This window comes from Pavona decussata, unplaced genomic scaffold (assembly GCF_977016875.1).
Source record: "Pavona decussata unplaced genomic scaffold, jaPavDecu1.1 SCAFFOLD_72, whole genome shotgun sequence".
Lineage (NCBI taxonomy): Eukaryota > Metazoa > Cnidaria > Anthozoa > Scleractinia > Agariciidae > Pavona > Pavona decussata.
Genome location: NW_028145491.1, coordinates 4931420 through 4959326, shown reverse-complemented (window position 1 = coordinate 4959326; position 27907 = coordinate 4931420). Strand labels below are relative to the sequence as shown.

The 27907-nt window shown below is 37.9% G+C and overlaps 1 protein-coding gene across 1 annotated transcript; it reads right to left on the bottom strand.

The window, feature by feature from the left end:
- Nucleotides 1–297: 297 nt before the first annotated feature.
- LOC146477105 (integrator complex subunit 3-like) lies at nt 298–27907 on the bottom strand. Its single transcript, XM_085114091.1, has 30 exons — nt 27741–27907; nt 24123–24206; nt 21925–22008; nt 21390–21503; nt 20169–20320; nt 16183–16324; nt 15145–15203; nt 14087–14157; nt 13211–13308; nt 12451–12498; nt 9741–9884; nt 9432–9519; nt 9216–9295; nt 8978–9069; nt 8771–8859; nt 8216–8627; nt 8049–8106; nt 6464–6558; nt 6100–6144; nt 5721–5840; nt 5071–5167; nt 4916–4975; nt 4734–4802; nt 4250–4328; nt 3808–3970; nt 3010–3183; nt 2543–2637; nt 2014–2086; nt 1486–1597; nt 298–950 (listed from the first exon to the last, which is right to left on the bottom strand). The coding sequence occupies exons 1-30, from the start codon at nt 27822–27824 to the stop codon at nt 867–869; spliced, it is 3165 nt and encodes a 1054-aa protein (XP_084970217.1). The 5' UTR covers nt 27825–27907; the 3' UTR covers nt 298–866.

Here is a 27907-nt window from a genome sequence, read left to right as displayed (position 1 = left end):
CAAAGGTCATCGTCCGACTAGAAATGATTGTATGCTGATACAAAAGGTTTTGGTATTCTTTAACCCTATAAAGTTCGGTATATGTTCACCGACGTTTCTGGCAGTGCTGCCTTCTTCAGGGTGGCATGTTGAAAGTGATTATATGCTCTCTAGTGAGCGAGCTTGGGAAGCTGTGCACGGCAACAAAAATGGCTTTTTCATGCTGTATTCGTCACTTTGAGAGGCCTTTCAAATAGTTAAAGTTTTTTTTTACTTCATAGGCACTTTAATTTACTCAAATACGTCTCATAGCAAAGCTTTAGAAGGAGGATTTCAATAGTTTTATTATTTCAACCTTTATTTACAGCGATATTAGTATTGCCAATAATCCTATCTGAGAGGCCATGGGCTAAAGACATTGGGATATTAGGCAAGTTAAGCAACGACGACAGTGAATGCAACGACAACGAAAAAAAAACCCGATCGCTCCGCACATGCGTTTTAAATTTTGGTAGATTTCTGTGCCGTCTTCTGCAAAACAATAATGTGAAATGACCAAATTCAAGATTTTCTGGAGAACGTGAACACACGACGGTGAATTTTTCATTTTCTTTCTTAACTTGAACGCCACTCCTACCAATTTGGTTCGTGGGAAGTTCGCCGTTTCTGTAGAAGTTGACCGAGTTGAAATAATCGCGAAGTAGCACAAATTAAACAGTTATTTTTGCAAGTGACGTTTTCGTTGGCGTTGCCGTCTTCACTGCTTAAGGTCCCTGTTAATGCAGTTACAGCACACTCATGTGTTTTATGTCAGCCGATGTGATGAAGGGTGGAGCAAAAATACACGGGCTTGTCACGAGATTCTCCTACAGGCAACAGAATGTAATTCAGTCATCACTATCTGAATCAACTGACGTGTTGGCTTTTCTTCTCCGTTTTGCATTACGAGGTTTCACTGCAGGCTCTTCTTCCTGTTAATGAAGTAAAAGACGGGAAGAGTTTCAACTAATCCCCAAACAAAGCTGGTGCAGTTTTCACACTGGTTTAGGAGCACTTAACTTGTGGTTGGAACAAAAACGAGTCCTTCCTACATCAAAGGAACGCTCGTCCCTCTTTAGGGCACGCTACACGGAATATCTGCGGCAGCTTGACTAAGATCTCAAAAATAAGAGGGAGTGTATTTGCTTCCCTTGCCCTCAATGTACTCCTTTTACCCCAAGGCAAAAGTTCATGCTCCAGGCTCCAAGGTTGTGACAACGGGAAAATATTGAATAACACAAAGTTTATTTGTTTTTGTTTCAATCCTACTATTCCAGGTGTGTGAGAACCTCGGACAGGCTAATGGGGCAGGCGTGATAACCGCCATACATGAGCAAGATATGAAATGACCGGCAAGTCATGCTGGCAGTGGTCTGAGGTGAAATCATTATTGTGCCTCAGCATGTCATGCATATCAGTGGAACTGTTAACCTCATTTTAACACATTGTATAACAAATCTAACTTACCTCTTCACTCTCAGAAGAAGAGGATGCTGCTCTATTAGCAGCCAAAATGGACGCCCGCGTGGTCCTTTTTCTCGATTCCTTGTCATCGCACAGAGAAAACAACAGTTTGAACCTAAAATACAAGCCGAACAATACACATCAACCCAAAATACAGCTGGATTTTAAAATCCTAGAAAAAGAAAAATTGCATACGGTTTAGAAATCCCTCAAACAGGCGAACCCACGTTAAAACCTTAGTAAAAAGCTAACCAAGCTTCTTTTTAATAACCAGTTTTCATAATTTCGTGATCAGTTCCTGGTTTCTAATTGCCATATCACAGGTACAAAAGAGCAAAAACTCTTAACACCAATTATTCGTGGATTTAAAATAAAATTTCTTTTATGATTTGTTTCTATACCGTAAAATATTGGCAAGCAAAAAAAAATATCCAAATTAAATCGTGTTGGTTAAAGAGATACTGGAAGGAATTCTAGATACCTAGAGTGGACTGTTATCTGCAAGGTTCAAATACAAAAATCTAGACATACTTGTTTTTTCTTACATCACTCGCTGTTAGCTTAACCTGATCCAAAGCTGACCTGAGACCCTCGTGTTTGAAAACTACAACAAACAGAAATAAAAAGTCGCCAAAGTTAATGAGACAAGTGAACTTAATTGGTGAGCTACCTAAACCTCTTCAACAAAAAAGTCAATGGGTGGTAACCAGTGAACAACTTAACTTTCATGTGTATTTATAAAGTAAAACTGGATTACTGGATAATGCAATTCCATTCCAGATCTCAACAGGTATGGGATATCAGCCATTATACCACGGCCGAGAAATAGCTGCCATTAAAATGTGTCTGGCCGTTCTTGAAAAATGAAATCATCAGGATCTAGTAATATTTCATGGTTGTTTTTAATAAAATAATTATTCCACCTTCCCTTGTTGGATATAGGTTCATATCATCTCATCTAAATCAAGGTTTATTTTTCTCAACGTAGCAGTTTCTTCGATATGGTGGCTCTTGATTAATTATCATCTATTAGTAAGTTGATGTGGGTTGTTTGACTTACAGCTCATGTCTTCCTGTTCCTGGCATATCTTGTGCAGCCAGTCCAAATGACAAAGAACAAGCTCTAAATTGGGGCCTGGTTGATTTTTCGAATTCCTACATGGAAACGTGTAATGTATATGATTACATACAATCTCGATAGCACGTAAATATAACTGACTATGGGTATTACGACCGACCTCCACCCTCACCCCTTCAAGTTAGAGTACTGTAGGGTGTCCCCATCGGTTTGTTGCTCCCATTTATACACCTGGGTACAAAATGAAAACAAGTGGAGCAGAGTAGGGAAACAACACGATGGCAAGACTAGAACACGAAGCGAGTCTGGAGCGCTACCACTGAACGAATGGTGACCTAAATACCTCCTTTAACCCTCAACATTAAATAAGCGCTGTTTGCAATATCACTCTATCCGCTTCGGCTTGTTAACTTCTCATAACATCAATACAACCGCTATCTCATAATTACTTTCTCTTCTTGGTTGCAGATGCTTGTTTACAGAGTTGTTGACCAATCAACTGTGCAAGCTCTCTTGGGTATTCCTGTGCCCAATATCTTAGCAACGACACACTGAATTGGTTTCCAGGCCTCTTTTCAGAGCATTCCATAGAAAGGACGGGTGTCACTAGATCCGACGAAGGGCTGAAAATATGAAGGATTAAACTTAGAAAGTTAACATTTAACCTTGCAAAAACGTGGAAAAGATAAATTGGTGTGCGTAGCAATGATACAGTGATTTACCCTAATATTAAGACACAATCCCACTATGTTGCAGTGTGTAATGAATCACAAAACCTCTGTGCTGAGTAGGGGAAGGATTAGCAAGTTGCAGGGGACAGCCGTAGAGCGGGAACTTTCACGGGAAAATCAGTTTCACTTCTTCATGCGACATCACCAAAGTAATTATCTCGCTCACATTTCCGTTACACTGGTTTGGTTTATTGCAATTGCCACTTTTTAGAGCGATTATACCATTAGGCATTCTCTGTAAAAATCTTAAATCATAATAAATACGTTTGTTAAAAACGTTTAGGTAGACAGATGGGAATTGTGCTGATGAATAAGTGCATTTCTTGGCAGTCAGTTACATAAGAAATACTCTTTTAGGATAAAACTATTTAACAAGAGCTACGCTATCCCGAGAAAATGCCAAAAATGCACTTATTCGTTGGCGCAATGTCCGTCCGTCTACCAAACGATCCCACAATTCACAGTTTCCGGGGTGGGAATACTTATTAAAATAAGCATAACAATGAAGAGACTTACGATACACTTTTCATAAGAATGAGTAAGTTGGATAAGGCCTCTGCATGCTGATTTTGCTTGAGAGAAGGAAGAATATTAACAAAAGACTCCAACAACACATCTTCAGCTTGGATCAAGTGCCAAACACACTGCTGCTCAAACGATTCCCATTCTAGAGTGCTTTCTGAATGCAAATAAAGAATTCAGCAATTGTTAAAACACTTTGGTAAAACTCTAAATCGATATAAATCGACAATCATCAAGGAATCCAAAAGCAAGATGAGAAAATGTTCTACAATGATTTAACGACAGCCAACAGAACAACGGAACAAAGAAATTTGCCAGTTGAAATTGAGTTTAAACTCACTTTTGCCCTCAAGTTTTGCGAGATAAGCAAAATGTTTAACTCTACTTTTGCAGTAAAATGGCATATTTCGTTCTAGCAAATTGAGTAACTAATTACCTAACAAGGTGTCAAGTTTGCCGTCTTCTCCAAATATCGTTAACTCTCCTAATGTGATCTCGCTCATGAGCTGGTTTAGCTGAAAAAATAAAAGCAAAAAATAAGAAACTGAAGATAAAGACAATTCCATTCAATATAAAACCTACTCATTTGCTTCCATCATTAACGTCATAAACGAAAACGTCTTGTTTTCCTCTCCAGTAAAATCGGCACCTAGCTAGCACATGATATTGATATAACACTAGAAGTTTCCAACGGAAAAGAGACGTGCTGCGGTTAAAGGTGGAACCCCAGTGTGGGGCCATGCCGTTCATTCGACTACTGAGTTCTCGACAATTGTACAGGTGAATGAAATGATATTATGGATTATATTTTATAGTTATTTGCTTCCTTGTTTTCATTGCCAAATGTTTGGGCATTGGGTACAGGTAAACCAAGTTCCAGTGGTCCTATGCTTGACAGCAATTAATATTGACTTGTTCACCTGTCTTGGTTCCATGTTCCTCACCAGCATATGAAGAACGTCCGTGTTTCCAACAACATGCTCTGGGAACTAAAGAAAGAAAGGTAAAACCTTGTTGAAAACAAATCAAGAAACGAAAAGAAAAAAAGCAAAAGACTGTTTAGGGAAGGAAAACTACTGAACATAACTTTTTGTAAACTTACTTTTTTGTAAATAGATGAAATTATGTAGCGGAAACCTTTAATATCGTACTCTTGGCAAACCTGCAAGAAACATCACAACAAAGCAATTTCTTGAGAAAAGTGAGTGGCAACTGCGACCAGAACGGCAGGTATGAGAAGAATGAACAATGTCTTACCTTAAGGTCTTCACTTAAGCAAGCCTGAATTGTCTTCTCTCCTCGGAATGTGTTTGAAAAATCTTCGTACATTGTCAGCCGTTCATCGTCTAGAACACTACCAAAGGATATGCACAAAAAAAAAATCAGTAAAAGCATATTCCAGGAGATGGTCGTACAAGCTGCAGCAACCCAAAGATGAAGCTCCTTAACCTGCGTAGCAAGCCTTTCCGTGGGGTTTTATGCGTTTTTCGCATTTTCAGGACTATGCGAAAATTGGGACGAGAGCGAGAGGACGCGACCCTTGACATAATAACAACAAGAGACTAGAGCTAAAAAAACATTCTACCCCCACCCCCACCGCTAATAACAAGGCCCGTTACAAAGACTCATAGAGCATGGGGTGCCTGTGGAAATTCGCGACACAAAAAAAGAATTCGAGCGTCGGGTGGCCTCACTGCACAAGTAATAAACAAAATAGTCCAAAGTGAACACGTAGGCTAGAAAGGTATCAAAACAAGAATCTGTATCCATACAATTTTTTGGGGGGAGAACTAAATGGCAAGATCAGAGAAGACAGAACTAACGAAGACCAGACACTCAAGGTACAGTAAATAACTGTTTTCAGCACTGGAAGCAATATAAACATGACTGACTCATATGTGACTAACCTTGCTTTCAAAAAAAACAGAAACCGATATCCAATCTTGTGGTCCACACTGTGTAGCGCCCCTAGCAGTGTCAGGTAACGTTCTCTGCCAACATCATGCGTGGGAAGTATGCATATATTCCTGTAATATGATATCCCCAAAACACAAAAACAATTTCTTTATTACGATCCTCAGAGTCCTTACAGTAGCGACAAACTTTACTTTTAGAAACTTTCTCCTGCTCCTGAACAAATTCATGTTTTAAAGCAAACAAGATGAACATTGAGAGAAAAATATGGTCTAAAGCAAACAAGATACCCATTGACAGAAGAATATGGTATAAAGCAAACAGGACGCCCATTAAGAGAAAAATATGGTCTAAAGCAAACAGGATACCCACTGACAAAGAACGTAGATTGGCCCATCCAAACAGTCTTCCACATTCCTAAATGAAAAACAGGAAATTGAAGATCATTAGAAAATCCCCTCCAAATTATTAAGTGAACTCGTATTTGGCCTTTGAGGAATCCCTTTGACGCATCGCAAGATTAGCTAGAATACTGTGCAAAAATGGATATCACGATTCATGCGATATCGGTTTTAAGGTGAAATTTAAGGTCAATTCACAAGTCAGCTGACCGTTAACATCTTCAAAACATGAGAGAAAAGCCATTTCAAAGCCACCTGTTTATGGTCAGTCGCGGGAGTCAGTGAATAGAAAAGAAACTTAATTTCAAAAGCTAATTGAATAAGTTAATATTGACCTGTCTTTCAAGATACATGGAGCCATTAAATCATCTACCATACAAAAGTTGAGACAAACAGCAAGAGACTTGGCTGCATCATCTTCAAATTCATCCTGGAAAATGAAACAGCAAATATAATTGGCATTTATTGTCAGGTGTACGATATGGGCTGCCTGTTGAACCTGTAATCTTATAACTAAACTGCCATTTTGTTACCATCATGGGTCCATCTTTTCTTTTCAGTGCCATACTACTGCTTAGTTGCTCTGCATTTACCATATTTTTCTTCATCGCCACACCGGACGCATTACTGATCCTAACAGCATGCCGGACATGCATTACATATGAATCTGGTGAATATGAGCAACGATCACTGACAATTTCTGGGAACAACATCAGTAAATGACAGATGTATTTTTTCAGTCAGCGTCACAGGCATACTCGGAAAAGAAAATTCGAGAGAGGAGTCGAACCTATTGTTGTTGGTGTCCAACTGTCTCCAGAGACAATGGAGTACTGCGACATGGTTCAGTCTCTTGTTGAGCTGCAGAGCCTGCTATGGCTGAACAATCCTATCCTGGATGATGGGATCGGCAGGCTCTGTTACAGTTGCTGTTGGTGAATTCTGCATCTCGCCCTGTGGGTGCTGATGCCGCACTCTGCCGTCTGCACTCTCTCCTCTCTCTTTCCCTCGCTCTGCTGGACATCCAGCTTCACAGTCATTCTCCAGCTACTGTGGCCGACAGCTACAGCCTCCCAGCCTGCTGGATCTATGTCGCCTGCCCTCATGTCTCGCTAACAGGCGTCTTTGTAGCTTAGGACAGGCCTTCCAGCAAGTCTGGAGCCTGTGGCTAGCTTGCCGTACAGCATGTCCTTAGGGGCTCAGCCTTCCTGCATTCATCTGCCATGGCCGAGTCAGCGCAAGCACCACTGGGTGAGCAGGGTTCAAGGACGTTCTTGTTTGAGGCATGGTTTCCCCATGTGATGCCAAAAATTCTTCTGAGGCAGCACAGGTGAAAGGCGTTGAGCCTTTGCTCTTGGCAGGAGTAGAGGGTCCATGCTCCGCTGCTGTGGAGCAGTGTGCTGAGTACACAGGCTCTACACACGTACATCTTGGTGTTGGTGGTCAGCATGGGGTTGTCCCACACCCTCTTTGCCAGACAAGCCATTGCTGTTGATGCCTTGCCGATTCGCTTGTTCAGCTCAGTGTCCAGGGAGAGATTGCCGGAGATAGTGGAGAGAAAGTAAATGAAATCCTCTACCACCTTAAGGGTGGAGTTGCCAATAGAGATGCTTCCTCAAGTCGAACCTGTAAACTCCTGATTACTAGCTCAGATGCTCTACCATTGAGCTGCAGGAGAGTCGTGGGAGCTAGACCTGGTCATAGGTTCGACTCCTCTTTGGAGAAAACTCAGATGTTCTTTTCCGAGTATGCCTATGTAACTGACTTAAAAAATACATCTATCATTTATTCAATAGGCTTAAAACATAACACCTTATCTCTCTCACAAGATCAGTTAAGTCGTTTATTAGGTTAGAATTGTTAAGTATGGAGAAACAGCTCAACTATTTACAATGAATAAACTAGACATAAAAGACTCACTAAAGATGTAATAGTCTTAAGAATATCCTCCATCAAGGTGCATCGTACTGCAACATCGCTGAAAAATGAGAGCAAAATAAAAAATAAATACGTAAATAAATAAATAAGCGTTGAACTTTAACTGGCCACAAGTGTTCCTATATCACAGCAAATGCAGATTGAAATACCTTTCTTGGGAGAATTTAATAAGGAGTTCTTTGAACTCCTCCCCTAAATTGTCCAGCTCTTCCAATTCAGTAATGTCCTCGTTACTGTCCTGCTCCTCCTGTTCCTCCATGCCTTCTTTTTCAATTGGTTTAAATTCGTAATCTTTCTCTTTTCCTCCACTCTCTGGCTTGCCAGGAGCTATGTCACCATCATAGTCTTCGTCAGGATCAGAGAAGACAGCTTCTTCATCAGGCGGTTCCAGTTCCTCGTCCACTCCACTGTCCACCAATTCAGTGTCCTTTGTGCTGCTACTTGTGTCTGCCTCCATCATCCTAGATCCCAGGGAACTAAGCATGTCACTAGACGATGATGCAGGGGATGAGCCTTCAACTTTGCTAAATGCCGATGTGGTGGATTCTTCGAGTTTTGAACCTGCAAGATAAACTTAGAAGATTGACCAAAGAAACTTACACTTCCCTCTTTAATGGTAATGCTTTCTTCCTTCAGTGTGCCCCAAACACAATCTGGGACTGTTGATCATTTTGCTCAATCAGCTAGCAGATATGCTATAGTACCTGAATCGCAGAACTCAGCCAGTGTGCTTCTAACTAAAATCCGTAAATCTCTTTCCATCTTGGGATTGTCCAACAGTGGTGACAGTGACCTACATGTATTGATGAACAGGTATTAAGGGGGGACTGATATACTAACAAACAAATAACAGAGCAGATTTCCATGCAGGAACAGTAAAGGTAAATCAAGTAACAATCGATATCACTTACATTACAACCTTTTTACTGAGAATGTGCCTGAATGCTTTGATAACTCCCTGTCTAGCTTGGACATCTGGTAAACTGCTGTAATTTGGTATTATCTGTTAAGCATAAAACACCCGCTTGTTAACATAATTATTTCGGAAAACACAATAATGATATGGCTGCTAGAGAGGTGGCTTACAAACCCAGAGGCTGAAAAGATAAAACTAACAAAGACAAAACTAACAAAGTAAAAGTCACCCACCCGACAAAGAAAGTCTAGCAAAGTACTTGTGATTGTTGGATGACTTCGTATTGAATGGTGCATCAGTAATATGGCAGGTTCTAAACAAAATAACAAACATATTGGCACTGTTAATAGTCAGTTATGTTGTCATAAAATGCTCATCCTACAGAATGCGGTTCCAGAAATACTCAATGTTAACATTATAATCAGTCGAGAAAAAGTTGTATAAATTACCAATGTTCATGATGTTGTCTTTGTCTGGCTGATAAAAAAGCCAGTCGAAGAATAAGGCAAGTTTGGCATTTGCAGTAGAAACCACAGTCTGAAGCAAAAAACAAAAACACAAATTGGTCACAATAAAAGATACATTAAATCAACTTTTCAAGGAGAGTGAACAAAAATATTATGAAAAATCATGGCTCCTGGCCACTTTGCAGATCACATTTCACAAGGGAAAAATTCGATGTTTCACTGTAAAAAACAATCATGACCCACAAAATTCCCGTTTTCCAGCAGCTTTCCTGTATCTGAAGTCATGCTTACCTGGCAGGATGTTAAAAGCCAGCCAATGATGGCCCATCTTGGTATTATATCCGAGCACAACACTTCATTACAGGGATGAACCACACCCACAATGTAGCGAATCAGATCAGCTCGCAGACTCTGACTTTCGGGGGAGGACAGATACTGTAACAAGTAACAAACTATGAACAATTTGTTTGTGAGTCAGCTTAAACTTTAGTATAATTTTCAGAGGAGATCATCATAATATTTACTGCCACCAGTAATGATTATAGGATCTTAAGGAAAGCCAACTAAGCTGAGTCACATTTGTTTTGGCAGCAAGTAACATATCATTCACACCTCACTCAAACTCGGAATATTTAGACAACTGGGAATTTAAGAATTTGGGATTGAAAATACTGGAAATAAAATGGTTTGCAAGACACCAAAACCTTGCCATGTAAAACTGCAGATTGAGTAATGTTGCTACCTCACTTCTGACCAAAGTCACTCATCTAGACAACTTTTTGCAATCATGTGCCTATCTTACTAGCAACAACCACACAGAGGTATCTAAGGACATTTTATCATTTTGTTTTAATTTGTAGTTTATTGCCAAATAAGTGTTATAAAAATTGTACTTAATGGTGTACACTGGAGCATCCCTATGGTGAGTGCTTGTGTGTGTCGTTTTTTTTTTATACTGACCTCTGAAAATTATGCTGTCTCAAAACACCTAGTCACCTCAGTAAATACTCGTGAATATTTTCTTCACCTTTAACAAATGATTGTTATTGTTTAATACTAAATATAATAGTTAGAAACAATCACTACTGGCAGTTCAACACTTGTAAGACCTTCCTGATCATTGCATAATGTGGGTTAGATTATTTTCACCTTGTAAGTTTCTTTAATCCTTTAAAGTGCCCCTGGGACGAAAATTTCATTTTCCATCTTTTTGCATTTTCGTGTAGAACATGACCTTCTTCCTCATGTTACCAAATTTCAATCCTTAACGGCGATTGAAAGTATTTTTTTTTTAGCTTTTTATTCGAGATTTCACGGCCGCCATTACTTGGCCTTGCTCCGGAAGTTAAGGCTCAAATTACAGGAAGTGACGTCATTGGCTCAACACGAAAAAAAATTCCACATGGCTAATTTTCATATGGATTCTACTTCATAAACTGTATTCTGCTGTTGCGAACTAAATAACAGCAGAATACAGTTTATGAAGTAGAATCCATATGAAAATTAGCCATGTGGAATTTTTTTTCGTGTTGAGCCAATGACGTCACTTCCTGTTATTTGAGCCTTAACTTCCGGAGCAAGGCCAAGTAATGGCGGCCGTGAAATCTCGAATAAAAAGCTAAAAAAAAATACTTTCAATCGCCGTTAAGGATTGAAATTTGGTAACATGAGTAAGAAGGTCATATTCTACACGAAAATGCAAAAAGATGGAAAATAAAATTTTCGTCCCAGGGGCACTTCAAATCTGTCGTTTTATTATTGAGCTCCCCCTGTCCTGGGTTGATTGATTTTGTAACATTAATAGTGACAGGAACAGTTTACAACCAGACATTGTTTTTAAAAACAGTGAAAGGTGACCCCCTATGGAGTTATAAGGTCAAATATTCTACTTTTTTGGTCCTTAAACTAGGAGAAAATGTGTTATCTTGCCTTGCTGTAGCTTAATAACTTAAGCTGAGAGCCTTCTATTGCAATATTTTTTTTAAACTCAGAGTTGTCTGAATATTTATTCAGTCCAAAAAAAGGGCCTTGTCTGAGCACAAATAAGTCTGACACCGGTCAACTGGTCAAGAATCATTCTAAGTCCTGTTTTAACAGCCTACTGCCTGGAGCTGGCACTATTGCACACTATATCTGGCATTGTTTGTTTTCTGATATAGGCTCTTCTCTTCTTGCTTGTACTGAGCAAGTAAAATTATCATTTGCCAGTGAACAATAAATTAAGAAAAAATTAATGTTAAAAGGTTAAAAGTAGCATTATTTTGGTAAATTATCCACATTTAGACATTTTGTACATTAGAAATATTAGACCCAAATATGTAAATGTAATTTCATTTTTTTATTCAATATTGTATGGTGTAATGGAATTTATTTGCTGTAATTGTAAAGCGCGATTGGACATCGCTGGAAATCGCGCTATATAAAGAAAGTATTATTATTATCATTATTATTATTATTATTATTATTATCATTATTATTAATCACTATAAATCAATTATTAGTAGTTTAGTTAAATGTAAACCACCTAAGAGGCCAATGAGTTTATAGTACTGTAGTACACAGAAACACAGTAAATATCTTACAACAAATGATTCAATTGTGTATATGTCCATTCACAAATGATCCATAGTCAGTTAACAACACAAATGGCAATTTGTGATGCTATATCAAGTGCTTATATACTGTAACCCTAGTAACAAAAGTCAAATCACAACTTACATAGTTGTATATTACCATTTTGTTATTCCTTTCCTTCCTACCCTATTTCATGTTTTCCTTGTCTTTTCTCCTGTGTTGCCTTTAAAGAAGCTCAAAAAAGTTCTTCATTATTTTAGTCCTCCCAAAAACTTTTCCTTATTCTTGTATCTTTGATATTATAGCTCAGTCTGCCTTTTTACTTAGCAGTTAAAGTTATTCTTTCTTTTTGTCATCCTAGCCCACCTAGATTAGTTGAAGTTGTAACTGAATACTGATAGGGCTGAAATGAAGGAGAATAACAAACCTGTTTTTGAAACCAGTCTTGGTACCTTTTCTGCTGGCCAAACCGAACCTGCAACACAGAAGCAATGATGAAATTATTAGCAAAAGCACTGAAGGCCTTTGTTAAGCATGGACAAAAAAGGTAACATTCACTCTTCCTTCCATCTCTACAGTGAACAATAATTAATAAATTAATTAATAATTATAATTTATTAAACCATTTACAATAAAAGCTGGAGAAACTAGACAAACTCTGCAATTTCTTATGGAGAATGAATCTTTATTAATGTAGGGAACACAAAAACAACCCCTAAAACAGTAATTTTCTTTTGCATAAAAAAAAGTCTTATCACAAATATCAGAAGTTTGCAATAAAATATTTTGGCATAAATTTATGCAATAATACAGTTTCAAATAGACTTTTAAGCTACTAAATGGTATAGCCTCATTCATTTCAAGTCTTGCTTGAGCTCAGTTAGAGAATTTGACCAGTGTGAAGAATGTCACAGATTGACCAATGTTCCCAAAAATTGAACCCAATTTACTTTACATATGAACAAGCTGTTAAACATTTTCCATCTTTCTCTGTATCACCACACATTACTGGCATTTACTTTACCTAGCAGTCTGTAGAAAGCCTATCTAGATGTATATTACTTATCAACCAGGTAGATGGCCTTGTTTGCTTATTAAGTATCCCTGTAGTTGAGCAATGGTGAGAGCATCCAACTAGTGTTTGACAAACTGAATTTGGTTTACTTATTAAAAATTGTTCGTCATACCTTGGATGTTAAGAACAAAATCTTATTCTCCATCTCAGGGTGGAGTCTGCATGCTAAAAACTTCCTTGATGTTCTGGTGTGAAGTAGTTGAGAGATACCTAAGTTTAATTACAAAATAATCACCAAATTAAAAAAAAAAGCCTTTGACAAGTAACAATAATCTTACAATGTTGGGAAAAAAATTACATACTGCTTGTCAAGGAAAAAGTAAGGTTGCATAATATGAAAACTTCCTTGAAGGTGGTGCCTGGGACATCCATCCAGCCCCTAGATAAAATACTGCCCCCATGGCTAGCAAATACCTGCAACCCAGCCATGGTCATCATTGGCCCCCATTCCACTGATCCGATCAGTGGAAAAAAGAAGAAAGGGGAGAGGATCAGGGGGATAGCTCTGCTGCTGCTAAATGAGCCTACACCTGTGAAATGGACTGCTGACCACTCTGACAAAAGACTGCTGACAGGACAGGACTGCTAAGCTCATGATTATTCAGCAGCTAAATATTCAGTTAACTATATTAATTTTATCAGTTGTCCACAACAGAGCAGCAAAAAGTAAATAAATAAATAAATAAATAAAATACAAGGAAAAAACAAACCAAAATACGACAAATGAACAAGTCTAAGGAATGTGACACGTTGCATGACTGTGCATGTTCAACAGTTTCAGCAATTAAAGCTTTACTCATGGATTTGCTTACATGATGGACAATACATGTGCATTTTAAATCTAGACCTTTGTTTTCATTCATATATTTCCAAAGGCAAACCTAGAAGATGCAAAACTAGAGCCAATGATATTCAAAGCCAGATGTTTACCAGATGTTTGCTCCAAAGAGAAGGTATCTCTAGATATGAGATTAACAAAAAAACAAACCTGTAAATTGGGGGTTGAGTGACTGAGGTTTGTACAAAATATCCTTCCATAATGCAGTAAATTCTGGTATTCTTTAAAGCCCAAAACAAAAAAATAAAATATAATAAATTATTATTATGCAATTATAATTTATTAATATCACCTTTTTGTAGTAGAGAATACTTTTCTCATATTCTGGTAATTCTAAGGATTTAAACAATGACATCGTAGGAAGGCCAGGTTTCAAACTAGCATATCATGGAATCCAAATCTTCCACAGCTAAGCTGTTTACCCATATATCTACATCATTATTAAAATGTTCTTCAAGATTGCAAGTCATAAACATATTATATTTTTGCAAGTAGGATGGAGAGGACAGAAAAAACAAGAACTGTTAAGGGTTAAAATCACCCAATTGTAGCGTCATTTAATACTCTCCCTTTTTCTAATGAAGTGTTCATTCTGTTATAGTTTGGAACAATCTCAACGTCCCTTTTGGTGCACCATAACACAGACACGTTTGCTTTATCCCGTGAATATGGAATATAGTTTGTTTTTCTGCCCATTTCTCATACTATTTTTTTCATGCACAGTCGCTAATTTTAGTGACTGACAATGTTACGTCATGTTTACCAATTGATATTCGATTAAGCTATTTCTTGTGTCTTCATAAAAAAAATGCAAACAAAGCTTTCTCTAAAATAGCAGAAATTCTCCCGCAAATCTAAAAGAATGCCAACTTGTGGTCTCGTTAACTCACAAGACCACATTGGTCACAGACAGGATTCATTACTTCCTTAATGGTTTTTTTTTTATGTCCCGAACTGATTGGAGACAGGACCCCCATTTCCATAGAGTCAGCCAAGCCATGTGAAGGTCTAACCATTTGTACATGTCAAAGCAAAGCCAGCAAAATTCTTCCTAAATTTTTAATTAAAAAAAAAAAAAAACGACTGTTTTACTAATCGCTCCGACCCCACAGGGTGGGGGTTGGGCAATTAATAAAACTAGAATGGATGACTTCTTTACCTAGGATCACCTTGAGAGAAAATGTACTGAAATATAACAATTAACAAACCTTGCAACATTTTGTAAAAGTCGCACAAGATCTCTACCAATTGGAATGCAGTCTGCAAACTGTTACAAAAATTAAGATTTATAACATTTATTAATTTTTCTGGAAAGATACCACAATAATAAAGAATGTTTAATTTTGTTCTGTTTTATGATCTACCCAACTCATTCTTTGGAAAGCAATGAGCCTTTGAATACAACAAAACCAAAAGATCTTGCTGACAGAGACTACCAGCTGAAATTACCACCATTATCACCAACGACTTGCTCCCATCTGGCTTTGTAGTTTAGTCAGTAAAGCAACGGACGAGCAAATCCGGAGGTCATGGGTTCGATTCCTGCTGAAGTCAAAGATTTTTTCTTTGCCTCTTGCAGGCTTCTGTAAGTAAGATTTCCATACAGAGTTAATTCTCTGATCCATCATCTGTGTTCTTAGTACTAGCAGCACAACATTCATTTGTACCCTTCACATTCGCATTTGCCGCAATTACCACCATTATCACCCACAACTAGCTTCCCATAGCTTAGTCGGTAGAGCAACAGATTATCAAATCTAAAGGTAGGTGGTTAGATTCCCACTGAGGCCAAAAAATTTTCCTTTGCCTTGTGTAGTCTCCCATTTCTTTACTAGGGCTAATACTCAGTAGCACCTCCATTGGTTTAATTATTTTAGCGCTTTAACATGCATGGAAGAATTAATTCTCTGATCCATCATTCATGTACAGTAAATGCAGTCATCCAATAACCCGAGCGGGGGGACTCCCATATAAAAGTGACAGGTGATCGTCGTACCTTTTAGGGGTTAAAATTTGCAGTTTGTACCCCTGAGGGTGCTAAAATTGAAAAGGACTTCCGTCAGAGGTATGATGATCACCCCTGTCACTTTTACATGCCCCCCCTGGGGGGGGGGGGGGGAATAACCAATATTTTAACAAGCCAGCTTCAACTTTTACTAGCCTCAGGCTTTGAGCCTAGTAGAGATGCCACACCTAGTATGCAGTGATTGAAATTCAGTGTTCTTAAAATGTCCATTTGAACTTACCTTTTCCCTAAGAAGTGAAGAACAGAATTCTATTTCCATTTGACGTAAATTTTTGAAAGGTGCGGCTTCATGGTCTTCCAACAGTCGAAGAAATGTGTAAACAGCAGTTGCCAAAAGCATTGGATTCCTCTCCAACCAGGCTCTGAAAACATTAAGAATGTGCTTAATACAGGAACTTTACCTAGTTGGTAACTTTTAACCCACTGTTCAAACATGGAACGCTATACCGGACGAGTCGCGAAAGATACAAACATACACTACTTTTAAAAACAATTTTAAAAAAACAATAGATCTCAACCTCATTCCCAGGGTCTCTCCTCTTCACGTCCCAGGGAGCGAGAGAGGAGAGACCCTGGTTGGGTCTGGTCCCGTGTCTCCCAGAATCTGGGAGATTACAAATAAATGACTTAAGAGAGGGGCGGTTGAGTGTCAGTTTGCCTATACTAAGCGTACCGGAGATGGGAAAACATGCCCCAGTCAAGTCAACTTGCGATTCGCGTGTGTTTCAAAGGTCATGTCAAGTGGTCATTCAGAAACCCCAATAAAGGTAAATAAAGCGAGTGAATCTGTGAATGTGAGCTGCTATCGACTTTGTAAATCAGTTGAAGATACTAGTCATTGGGGAAATCTTTACAGCAAAGGTAATCGACTATTGCCACTATTACTAGTGGCAGCCGAGGAGCTTTACGGCGACGCATTTCCACAAAGTGAATTTTTTGCCACATTTACTTTTAGAGTCGTCAAGTCCACGATCTCTGAAAGTCAGGTATCGTTAAAGTCATACGGTGCATCAAGAAGTTGTCTTCCGCGCCGCATTTGACGGCCAGGAAAGAATCAAACGTGACTGGAAATGTTACTCGAAGCCATTGTAGCCGCAGACTAAATTTCACTTTAACGCCATCAACTGGAACAAAAGTTATTTCGTTATTGTTTTGCAACGATTACGGTATTTCAAAAGGGTTTTCTTTGTTCATTGAAAGATCCGTGAAAAATTTACCGTATACATGTTGTAATACTGTCCATCCTCCTTCCGAAAGTGTTCTGCTTATGTGCTATTTCCTGTGTATTGTTTGTTGCTGCAACCCTGCTAACAGAGCGTTTCTTTCGGGCAAATCTTTTAGCACGAGCATGGTCGTTCGCGTCTCTAGTATTTCGCATCGTTGGTTTGTTAACGTCCCGAGAGAAAAGCCGACATAAACCAACCAACGACGCTAAATACCAGAGACGCGAACGACTGCGCTTATGCCGAAAGATTTTCCAGAATGAAACTCTCTGTCAGCAGCGTAGCTGCTGCAGAATGACCTTTCAGAACAGCTAGACATCGACCCGATTCCTTTCAAGTTTCCTTCCTTAGTTCTTCAGATTTTATCTTTCATCAGCGCATTCAAAGCTAGAATAAACCACAATTACAACTCCATGAATTGAAGGGGAAGGCCCCGGGGGGAAGGCACTGTTCGTCCACTGTTAATTTTGCCATTTATACACAGTGATTTTCCAAAATACAGCGCCTCAAGACAACGGACTTTGTTAAGCTTTAAGCCGATTAATGTTACAATGACACGCAAAATGAAGACTACTGAAAAACATAGCCAGTTGAAGGAGTTTCGTGTGGGCTTCGCACAGCAAAGCGGAAGTCTGGTTTTGGAGTCGAAAATAAATCTTGACAAAAAGTAGCAAGTGAAGGACCCCTCCCTGGGTCTAATTTTTCTCTGGGAGACACGTGACCAGACCCAACCAGGGTCTCTCCTCTCTTGCTCCCTGGGACGTGAAGAGGAGAGACCCTGGGAACGAGGTTGATTAGATCTCACGGGACTCTGAATGCGATGTAGCATCTATCCTTGACTGATGTTTACTGCTTTGAATGATCACTTTTTTTTTTGTATATTTTACTTGGTGACAACATTGTTAAATTCTTATATTTTAATATTAGCTAGTTCCCTTAGTTACCTTAATTTACTTAAATTTATATGCCTTCAAAAGGCTCTTATAATTTCTTTTTTCTTCTTTTTTCCGTGGCGTACCTGTAAACTAGCTTTTTTAGCTAAGCGTACTGACCACATTAAATATATTGATTGATTGATTGATTGATTGATTGATTGATTAACTGGCTCTAACACCAGTCAGAAAGTGGCTGATAAGTGCAGCACCAGGAGAACTACACTGTTGCTAATTATACATAAAACACTGTTTTGGTCCTTCATTAATGCAGTCTCAGTTTAATGGTAAGATTTACACATAGGTTGGAACATCTCATAGATGGATATTACGTTTATTTATACATGATGCTATCATCTTAACCTTCTACAGCTTGTGGGGTCATGTAAAAACTACAAATGCTAACACAGAAGAGAACATCCATGGCTGACACAAAAACTCATTCACAGATTCAAAATACTGTTTGGTTTTATGTTTCTTTATATTTCAGCACATGAGCAGGGTTTTCATTAGAAGCCGGCAACCGGCGAATTCTGCAGCCTACTTTCTATATCAGCGCCGCCTACTATTGCCATTCTATCTCCCAATTCCGACCTGTTTTTTTTTTCCTAAAATGGCAAGCAAAGTCAACTGCCAATAAACAGTTTGTCTCATTTTTATCTATTGGAAGATTGTACGTAACACGCCAAGCATTTAAACAATGTTAAGATAAACGTGATTGACACTTACAACCTGTATCGTTATTTGCTGTTTGACACGTAAAATGGAGATCATGAACAAGACATTTGTAACAAATCTGTCTTATCTATTGTACTCAATTTGGTTCCCAGAATGCTGGAAATAGCATTTCCTGCTTCCAGATCTCAAAATTTTCTGCACCCCACTAGACTGGAGAGCCCTTGCAACCCCAATATTTGTCACAACCGGCTACTCTACAACAACCATCCACCTACTTCAAATTTTATTGAAACCCCTGCATGAGGTCATGAAAACCAAGGGAAAATGACCAAGCAGATGCTCATTTTGAGAACAACCCCAAATGGTCACCAGAATTATGAAGTGAACGTCAGTGTAGCTGGTGCCTTGCCAAGCAGGAAAAAAACACCAAGGGGGAATCCAACATGATGAAGTTAAACATGAAAATGTTTGTGCTTCCTGGTTCACCGAGATGCCCTCTGTAGACTGTTAAAAAATTATCATCCTCATTTACCCCTTGATGCCAACTTCTTCTATGAAAAGCCTCCAGCACTCAATGCAGGAAAGTTAATACTAACAGAACTCGACCCCATAAGCTACGGTTCTATAACTCTCTGGTAGGTGAGAGACCCCTTGCAGAAATGATTAAGGATCTATGACTTCCAAGGCTGGTATTGCTCCTCATTTGACAAACTACTGCATTAGAGCCACAATAGTCATGGTTCTTGGTGAAGAAAACACTAAAACACGCCACATAAGAGCAGTTACTGCAGACCACAAAAGTGATACAAGCATTGACTCCTACAACAGTAGACCCTCACTGCAGCAGTTCCAACAAATGTTAAACATCATTCTGGTCAAGAAACAAGAAACCAGCACAGTTTTAGCAGCTTCAACAACAACACCAGTAACAAGAAAAGCTGAACCACCATCATCACCACTGTAAGAAACTACATGTAACCATTAGTTTCACATTCAATAACATTTTCCGCAGGTTCAGCAACAGCAACATGGTCCATTTTTGCTGTACATTCAACATAAATAATTATCAATAACTTTTGAATGGTACAGTTGAGTTTTTCATTCATGCACATCCATGTGTGGTGAAATGTTACAAGTTCCTTTTTTAACAAATAAATAATAATTATTTATCTGTTTAAAAAAAATAATTATTATTATTGTCTCCAGCTTTTATGCAAAAAAACTGTCCTTTCTTATCAATGTGTTGAACAATAAAACAATAACCCTGCAAAATCCTTTAAGTATCCTAGGTGATAAATTCTGCATGATTTTGCATGATAATATAACTGTTAAATGTTGTCTTTGCATGCAATAGTGATGGATTCACCACGAACCTGTTGGTGTGTAATAATCCCAAGACATTTTCGGCGAGCCAGACATTTGAAGATGAGTTATCCCCTCCTGAAATTTGTCTAAGAAGCGCTTGACACAGACCTTCTACACCAGAAGTGGAATTCTTAACCAGTTCACCAGATAGCCACAGTACCTGCCATTGAGAAATCAGCAATTCTTTTGATTTAAAGGTAGAATCTTTTCTACAAAAAAAGACACTAATGAATGTTATTTTAACAATGATGTCATCCCCTTTTTGCATACAATGGATGTGTGAGCTAGGCTAAGACAAGCTGCATTGCTAGCATTAGTTTAAAAGCAGTGCTTGTTTGACAGAAATTCTTCAACTTCTTCATCAAGTCACTAATTATTGATACTGAACAGCTTATCATGGACTAGCCTCCAAGAAACAAATACTATGCTAGGAGGGTCACGCTTAACATCAATAAAATTTAGAAGGGTGACATATTTGTGACTGGTTGATGAAGTTTAACTGAATTTCTCCAAAATTAATAATAGAAGGGAATAAACAGCATTAATGTCAACCTTTTTCGAAATAGCTGTGAAATGTTTGACACTAATTGAAAGTTGCTTCTTTCAAGATTTTGGTACTTTGGGAGGGCTGCATGCTAGCTTTCAGGATTTCTTCATTGGCAAACTGCACATAATTTCTGTTGATTGATTTTACATTGAAGAACTAGTGCTAACATGGAGCGTGTATTGGTAAGCATGTTATACTTTCAATTAAACCCCCCTTTTGGACAGACCTGAGGGTCTATGGTTCAAGGCTAATGTCACAATAGGCGTTTAATTCCATGTAATTCAAGTAATAATTTTTATTGCATAACAATCAGACACATGCAAGTTTTTACATTCATTCAATTGCACGGCCACTGGCTAGGACGAAAGTGAGGAAATGAACAGAAATTAAGGCAAAAACTGTGTTTGCTGGGCTAACAAAGCTTGGCTAATGAAACAGCTTGCTGGTCTCTGCATTATAGTGTTGTTTCCTCAGATGAGACACTTCACTGAACATTTTTCTCTTCTACTGCAGCTGGGGGTAACGCTGCAATGGACTAGCATCCTATCCAGGGGGAGGAACAATATTTACTCCTAGGCTAGTTGCTTGATGGAACTGAAACTGGATTAAGCCCTGGCCATGCGGGCCAATTAGGCTCATACTGCAACTTCACCTTTCTAAGTCTTAATTTACAGCACAGTACCTGTGTCCTAACGGTGTCAAGTAGTTTGCTAAGTTTGTCTGTGACAATACCAGTAAGTCGTGTGATAATTAAACTTAGCCCATCTCTGGTAATGTATGTCAGGTCTCGAAAAGCCTGAAAAAATAAAGGTTATAGAAACAGGTAAACATTAGTTTAGTATTCCTTTAATCATCATCACCATTAAAAGTGACTGTCTATTGGTAACTTGAAACGTGATTAGCTATGCACAACAAGGAATTGTTTATTAATAAACGACTCATACAGTGTATAGACTTTGGCATTTTACTGTTACTTTGAATTATGCAGATTAAATGCTGTCAGCAGAAGTCTCTCAACTATTTTGTAAATGATTATTTGTGCATGCCTGCAGTTTTGAAGCATGAGAAACAATGTTCTTACATTTAATGCCGCATAATGCTCTACAGAGAATCAGATTTAATACACTAAAGGTCCAAATCTCTGATTTCTTTAAATCACTTTTACTTGGAAATGAGCTTTCACAACAAAGTACATTCTTCTTTTCATATTTGTTTACCTTTGCTGCAGCCACTGGTTCAACCAGTATGGTATACAACAGACCAAGGGATGCCTCTTCATGCTGCTGCGGACCTTTACACACCTGTCAATTAGTTGTACAGTCAATTAATAGGCTTTTCTATCACTTGGTGAGTTTTAAAAGGGACTGCTGGCAGTCTTAAGCTTAATTAATTCCAGCCCTTCTGTGAGCATTTACTTAAACTAATTGTGCAAAAATTGTAGTTACAGATCCAAAATATTCTTGATCTGATTGATCCAAGATCACTCATCTAACAGTAGTAATGTGAAATGCTCTAACAGAATCCTTGAGAATGGTTTTATTTAATTTCATGGGAGTTGATTTAAGTGGGGTCTTAGATTACTATTAATAACTTCATGCCTTTCAGCACATAGTTAACAAATAAGGTGTAAGGTGATGTAGAGCAGTACAGTAAACTGTAGAAAAAGGATTTCTTTGTAAACATTACATTCTCTGGAACTTTGAACAAGATTTCTGTTGTGATGCTTCATGATGGGCAAAAAACACAAAATACACTCGCTTACGGCTAGTATGACAACCCAAGCTGAATTTATTTTGAATAAAATAATAATTATCAGAGAGGTCGCTAAGAACCAGCTACCAGCAAAGAGATCTTATCACTGGCTGTTATTTATACAGAACACAAATACTTGAGGCTAATTTTAAAGGTACGTAGTCCAAAAGAGCCAGCTGGGTTTATTAATGAGCCTGCTGAGGTTTTTCTTAGCTACATCCCTGAATTATATCTTGAGTACTTCATGATGATAACCAATCAGCATTGATGCTACCAATATCAATCTACTGTCAAGCAACCAGTTAGAGTGCAGACCCTGCATCCCAAATAAACAGCAGGATAGTGTAAGGTCTGGTTCGAACACTGCAGTTCATTCCAATTAGCATGAGTTAAGTTCAATACATGACCAATTTTGTTGCCCTGAAGTCATACTAAATGACTTAAGCTCAGAAATGCTGAACTAATTGCATACCTTGCAATGTTGCATGGACTTCATTATCACAATGTATATGTTGTGGTTAAAAAATCTTTTGGGTAAAAATATTTCAAACCTGTTTAATTTTTCTTTTCCTTTGTGCAGTATTCATTACCATAATCCTAGACAAACTGGTTTGAAATTTTTCAAACCAAAAAAAAATTGAAACACAATATACACATTGTTATAAATGTAGAAAGTTTGTTCTAGCATGACTGAATTAAGTTAATTGAAATTAGAAACAACACTGATTCAACTGAGTTTGATACAGCGATAGCATGCTGTTTGAAACAGGCCTCATGTGATCAGTATCAGCATTACAAATGTATATGTAGACATCTCTTTTCCAAGTGAAGCAAGGGAAATAGTAGAAATCTGCATGCAGGCGTATTAATACTGGACTTTGTGACAAGCAAGAGATTGTTGTTGTCTTGTGCCCTCAGTAGAGTACACTCAGTTTAGTAAGCACAACAGGAATACTACCATACTATTTTAATTTCAGCAGGATATATTTTTGTTGCTAGTTTACAGGATTGTGTATTAGTGAACGTGCCAGTCAAACTCACATTTTTGTTGTCCCATTTACTAAATTTTGTTAATTTTTTGATGAGCTGGTGACTGTTTACTAGGGTGCCAGAGATGAATAAAGATCTGGCCCCGTTATTCAAAGAGTGGATAACTTTTTCCAGAGGATAAGTTGCTATCCAGCGGATAATAGGATGTAGACATTACTTGGAGTACATTTTATTCACTGGATAGTGATTTATCCACTGAATAATGTTATCCACTGCCCAGCAGTCCAACTAATTTGTCTGACTCCACCAATGAAATGCTAAATGCAAGAACTGCACTCATTGAATAACTACAAACCATACCATTTGTAAGAAACAAAAGAATACTACTACTACTACCAAGCATCAGTGTCCCTTGCAGGATCTTTCATTGACACTCGGGTGTTACAGCAGTCACACATTTTCTCAATAGAATGATGCAAAATGTGAAGTTATATCAAATCTTCCACAGAGTTCCACTTTAACCTGTCGCTTCACAGTCAAAGGGGGTCCATTTGTTAAAGATTACCATCTTTGCTAATGAGCTGAATTGTATAGCTGGTACAGAGCAAGTGTCATTTAATGAATGAGTTATGCAATGGAGGAAATGACTTCAATAATTAATTTATATCATTACCATTTGATTAAGAGCATCATGAGCTTCAGTTTCTGAAAGATTTGAAACTACTGATGTCAGGACTCCATGACACTTCTCTAGCCTCTGAAACAAATCACAGAAAAAGAGTTTTTCAAAAATTATTCACTACAAGTGATAAGTCTCCACTGTTGCTGAGTTTAAGATTGTAGACACTATCGAATACTTTTTTAATAAAGGTATCCATATAAAAGAAAAATATCTGTCTCTCACTCGTTCGAATGAAGTAAGGAAAGAAGAGACTCCTTTACCATGGTATTAAGGAACGGAACCGTTTGCAGTGTTTCAAAAACAGACTCACTTCTAATTCCTAAGCAATGTATTAAAAAGCATGTTTTAGCTAGTTTTGAATTCTTATTCTCATTCCCCATTGCTGTCTTTGTATTTTCTATTTTAAAATGTTTGTTTAAAGCATTATTATTAGTAAATATGTTTTTCTGAAATGATTATATCACTTTAATTTGTGATGTGGATTGTTGTTATCATTATCAATGTTACTGCATGTTGTTATTATTATTATTATTATTATTATTATTATTATTATTATTATTATTAACTTGAATGTTTTTAATTTACTGAGCTGTTGGAAACAAATCCATTGTGCACCAGCCGTTTCCAGAGGTTTTCCAAAATTCAACAAAATTGGCAAAGTGGTTATTTACTATCCCATCTGCAGTAAAAATACATAACTTACAAGGCAAAAACAAACAACACCCCTCTAGTCTAAGATAGTTAAAATTACTAATTATGGAATAAAATACACTAGTTGCCAATTCAAAATTTTCCAAAAAACAAACTTGAAGATAAAAATTTCCGAAATTTCGATGAAATTTGATCTGCGCGTCACATGGGTGAAATTTGATCCGTCTCGAGAGCATGTGTTTGTTTACGCAATATTACACAGTTGTCACGTTTTCTCAATGAAAATAGAAAGAAAAACACACAGAAAGCTTTCCTAAATGAAAAATTTATTCAGAAAAGTCTTTGTTTACGCCTTAGAAAGAAACACGTATAATTATAAATGAGAGACGAGCGACGCGCAAGCGATTTGAAGGAACAACAAGTCCAATTGGAAGTGAATTTATAGACCCGTGTGGGGCACATTTTTCAAAAATTTCGCAAAAACTGTTCAGAGTACAAAGAATCGGTCAATTAGAATAGTATTTCAGTACAAATTCACAATCAAACCTGTAATTTTTTGGCTGTTGAATTCCTAGAAGTACTCTAAAATTTCGCAGAAAGTCCGTGGCCTGAATAATGATTTGAGCTGTCCGCTCGCTCGTCACCTGGATAAAACAACAATTCGTACTCGAAGCGCAATTTCTTCGCCGTTATTTCTTGGATTTTCGCTGTCGAAACTGTTGAGTATTCCTTAGCAGTTCTTCTTTTGATTTACCATTTCAAAACGGTGTGTTTTCCTTCGGAAAACACGAAAATCAGCAACTAAAAATTTAGCCGCGCGGCCCAAGAGGCAACAAAAATTGAAATCTGACACCGCTTCCTAAAGACAAAAAGTTCTTTTGTCTGGGCCCCCTTAAGACCTAAAAATATATGCGCAATAAGTGGATTCTGATTGGTCAGTCCTTTCTGAAGACAATGAGAACAATAGGGGACACAAAATTCCCTTCAAGGGGAGGTAGGCTCAAATCGTGTAGTGCGCGCAGATGAGCCCGAAATCACGGTCAGTTTTGGCTGGCACAGTGCGTAATGGGTTAATTAAAGCATTATTATTAGTAAATATGTTTTTCTGAAATTATTATATCACTTTAATTTGTGATGTGGATTGTTGTTATCAATGTTATTGTTGTTATTATTATTATTATTATTATTATTATTATAATTTGAAACATAAGCAAGCGAAAATTAAAGTTAATAGCCGACGTTTCGGTGTCATCGTGACACCATTCTCAAGCCAAAGTGGATAAATTAATGCGTAGATTTGATTTCTATACTTTACAATCTCTACAAATTAGCATATTAACAAACGATCACAAGTTCTTCAGGTGAATACCTTTGCGCGAATCGAGTCTGTTCGCACGTTTAGGGATGGTTTAAGTTTTCTTATGAAAAGCATCTCCTTAATTAGGCAATCAAATTTGTTAGAACATTTAGCTAGCAGGTGAAATTGTTCTGAAAGACAACGAGGCCATTAGCAAGGATAGTTTTATCAATCGGCGAAGCATACAGTTGGAATAAATGAATCAGCCACAGCATCTCGCGTACATGCCAGTATAGGCATCTTGTTTACTGAGCTGTTGGAAACAAAGTCAAAAGTGAATGTTCCAATACATGTTGATTAGTAGTCACCCTGTACTTTCACACAATCCATTGCTAGGTTTCAGGTCAATGTTGTCGTATTTCTATTCTATGATTGTGTACTTTTCCATGTGTATCTCAATAAACAGTTCATCAGATTGTTAGTGAACAGTGCTTGAAACAATGAACTCCAGTTTTAAATATCTTACTACTTGATGTAACATTTCTAGATCTCAGCAACACAATGGATATCTTGAGTGCGATAAGTGTTAAAGACCTGGATACGTGGTTAACATTGCATGCAAGTCCTAAAATTTACTATGCATCCCCACTGGATACTGTTGCACAAAATGCTGCATAAATCTTTTGAGATGTGGTAGTACGTATCTCTATTGACATTTTCGATACTCAACATAAATCGATTTTAATCCATCATTATTGATAATAATTAATCAAGTAGCATCAAAAATTAATAATAGTTTATGGGTGAGCTTCTTGTGATTATCAATTTTAATTAAGTTTTGAAGTTACAAAGTGAATGTTAACCTCAGTTTTCACCACAAATAGTCCTTCTCAGGACCACACTCACCCATCTGATCATAATTTGCAAACTCATGATATAACACAAAGAAGCATAAATGTACAAACGACGCTCGATTGTTCGATTAAAGCCTGGAAATACCATAATAAGCTTCTGGAGCGATTGCAGAATACCAAGCCCACTAAATATTTTACTTGAAAAAGGAGCGCTCCTGCAGTCCCTGAGTCGATGAATATTTATTATGAAGTAAGGAAAACGAGTGCTCCCACAGTCCCGCAGTCCTAGAGTCGATGGGTACTTAAATCTAAGAGAGTAAAACAAGCGCTCCCGCAGTCCCGCAGTTGATGAATATTCAAATGAAGTGAGTAAAATGAGTGCTCCCGCAGTCCCGCAGTCCCAGAGCGTGCTTGTTTCGGTTCATGGATTAAAGAACGAAGTACATTCATGTGTAGAGCGATGACTGCGGGACTGCAGGAGCAGCATTAAAGAAAACGACTGCGGGACTGCGGGAGCAGTTTCTAAGTTAGATATTTGGTGGGACGGGTATTCTGCAATCTAGCCAAGCTTCTGAGTCCTAAACTTCAAAAATTACTGAAAATTACTTTCTCGATATATCAACAACCACTTTTTAGCATTCAATGAACACTCCATAAACAACTGAACAAAAAAGAAGAAATTAACTTAACAACGGATAAAAAGAGCGATACATTGTTGTATTTCATTTCGTTGTTGATCTATCGAGAAGCTCCCCAAAAAAGTGGAAGTCTGAAGCTTTGTGATATAAAACAATTCTTGAAAGATACCTCTTCGAGTTCATCCTTCTGCAGAAGAACATTTGCTGAAAAAAGTTTGGACTTGTAAACTGTTTTGCTGTTAGTTCCCTCCATCGCAATAAATGCAGCTAAATTTCACAACATATCATATGCACAGATAACAAGAGATCCGCCATCTTTTCAGCCGAAGCCGAGGC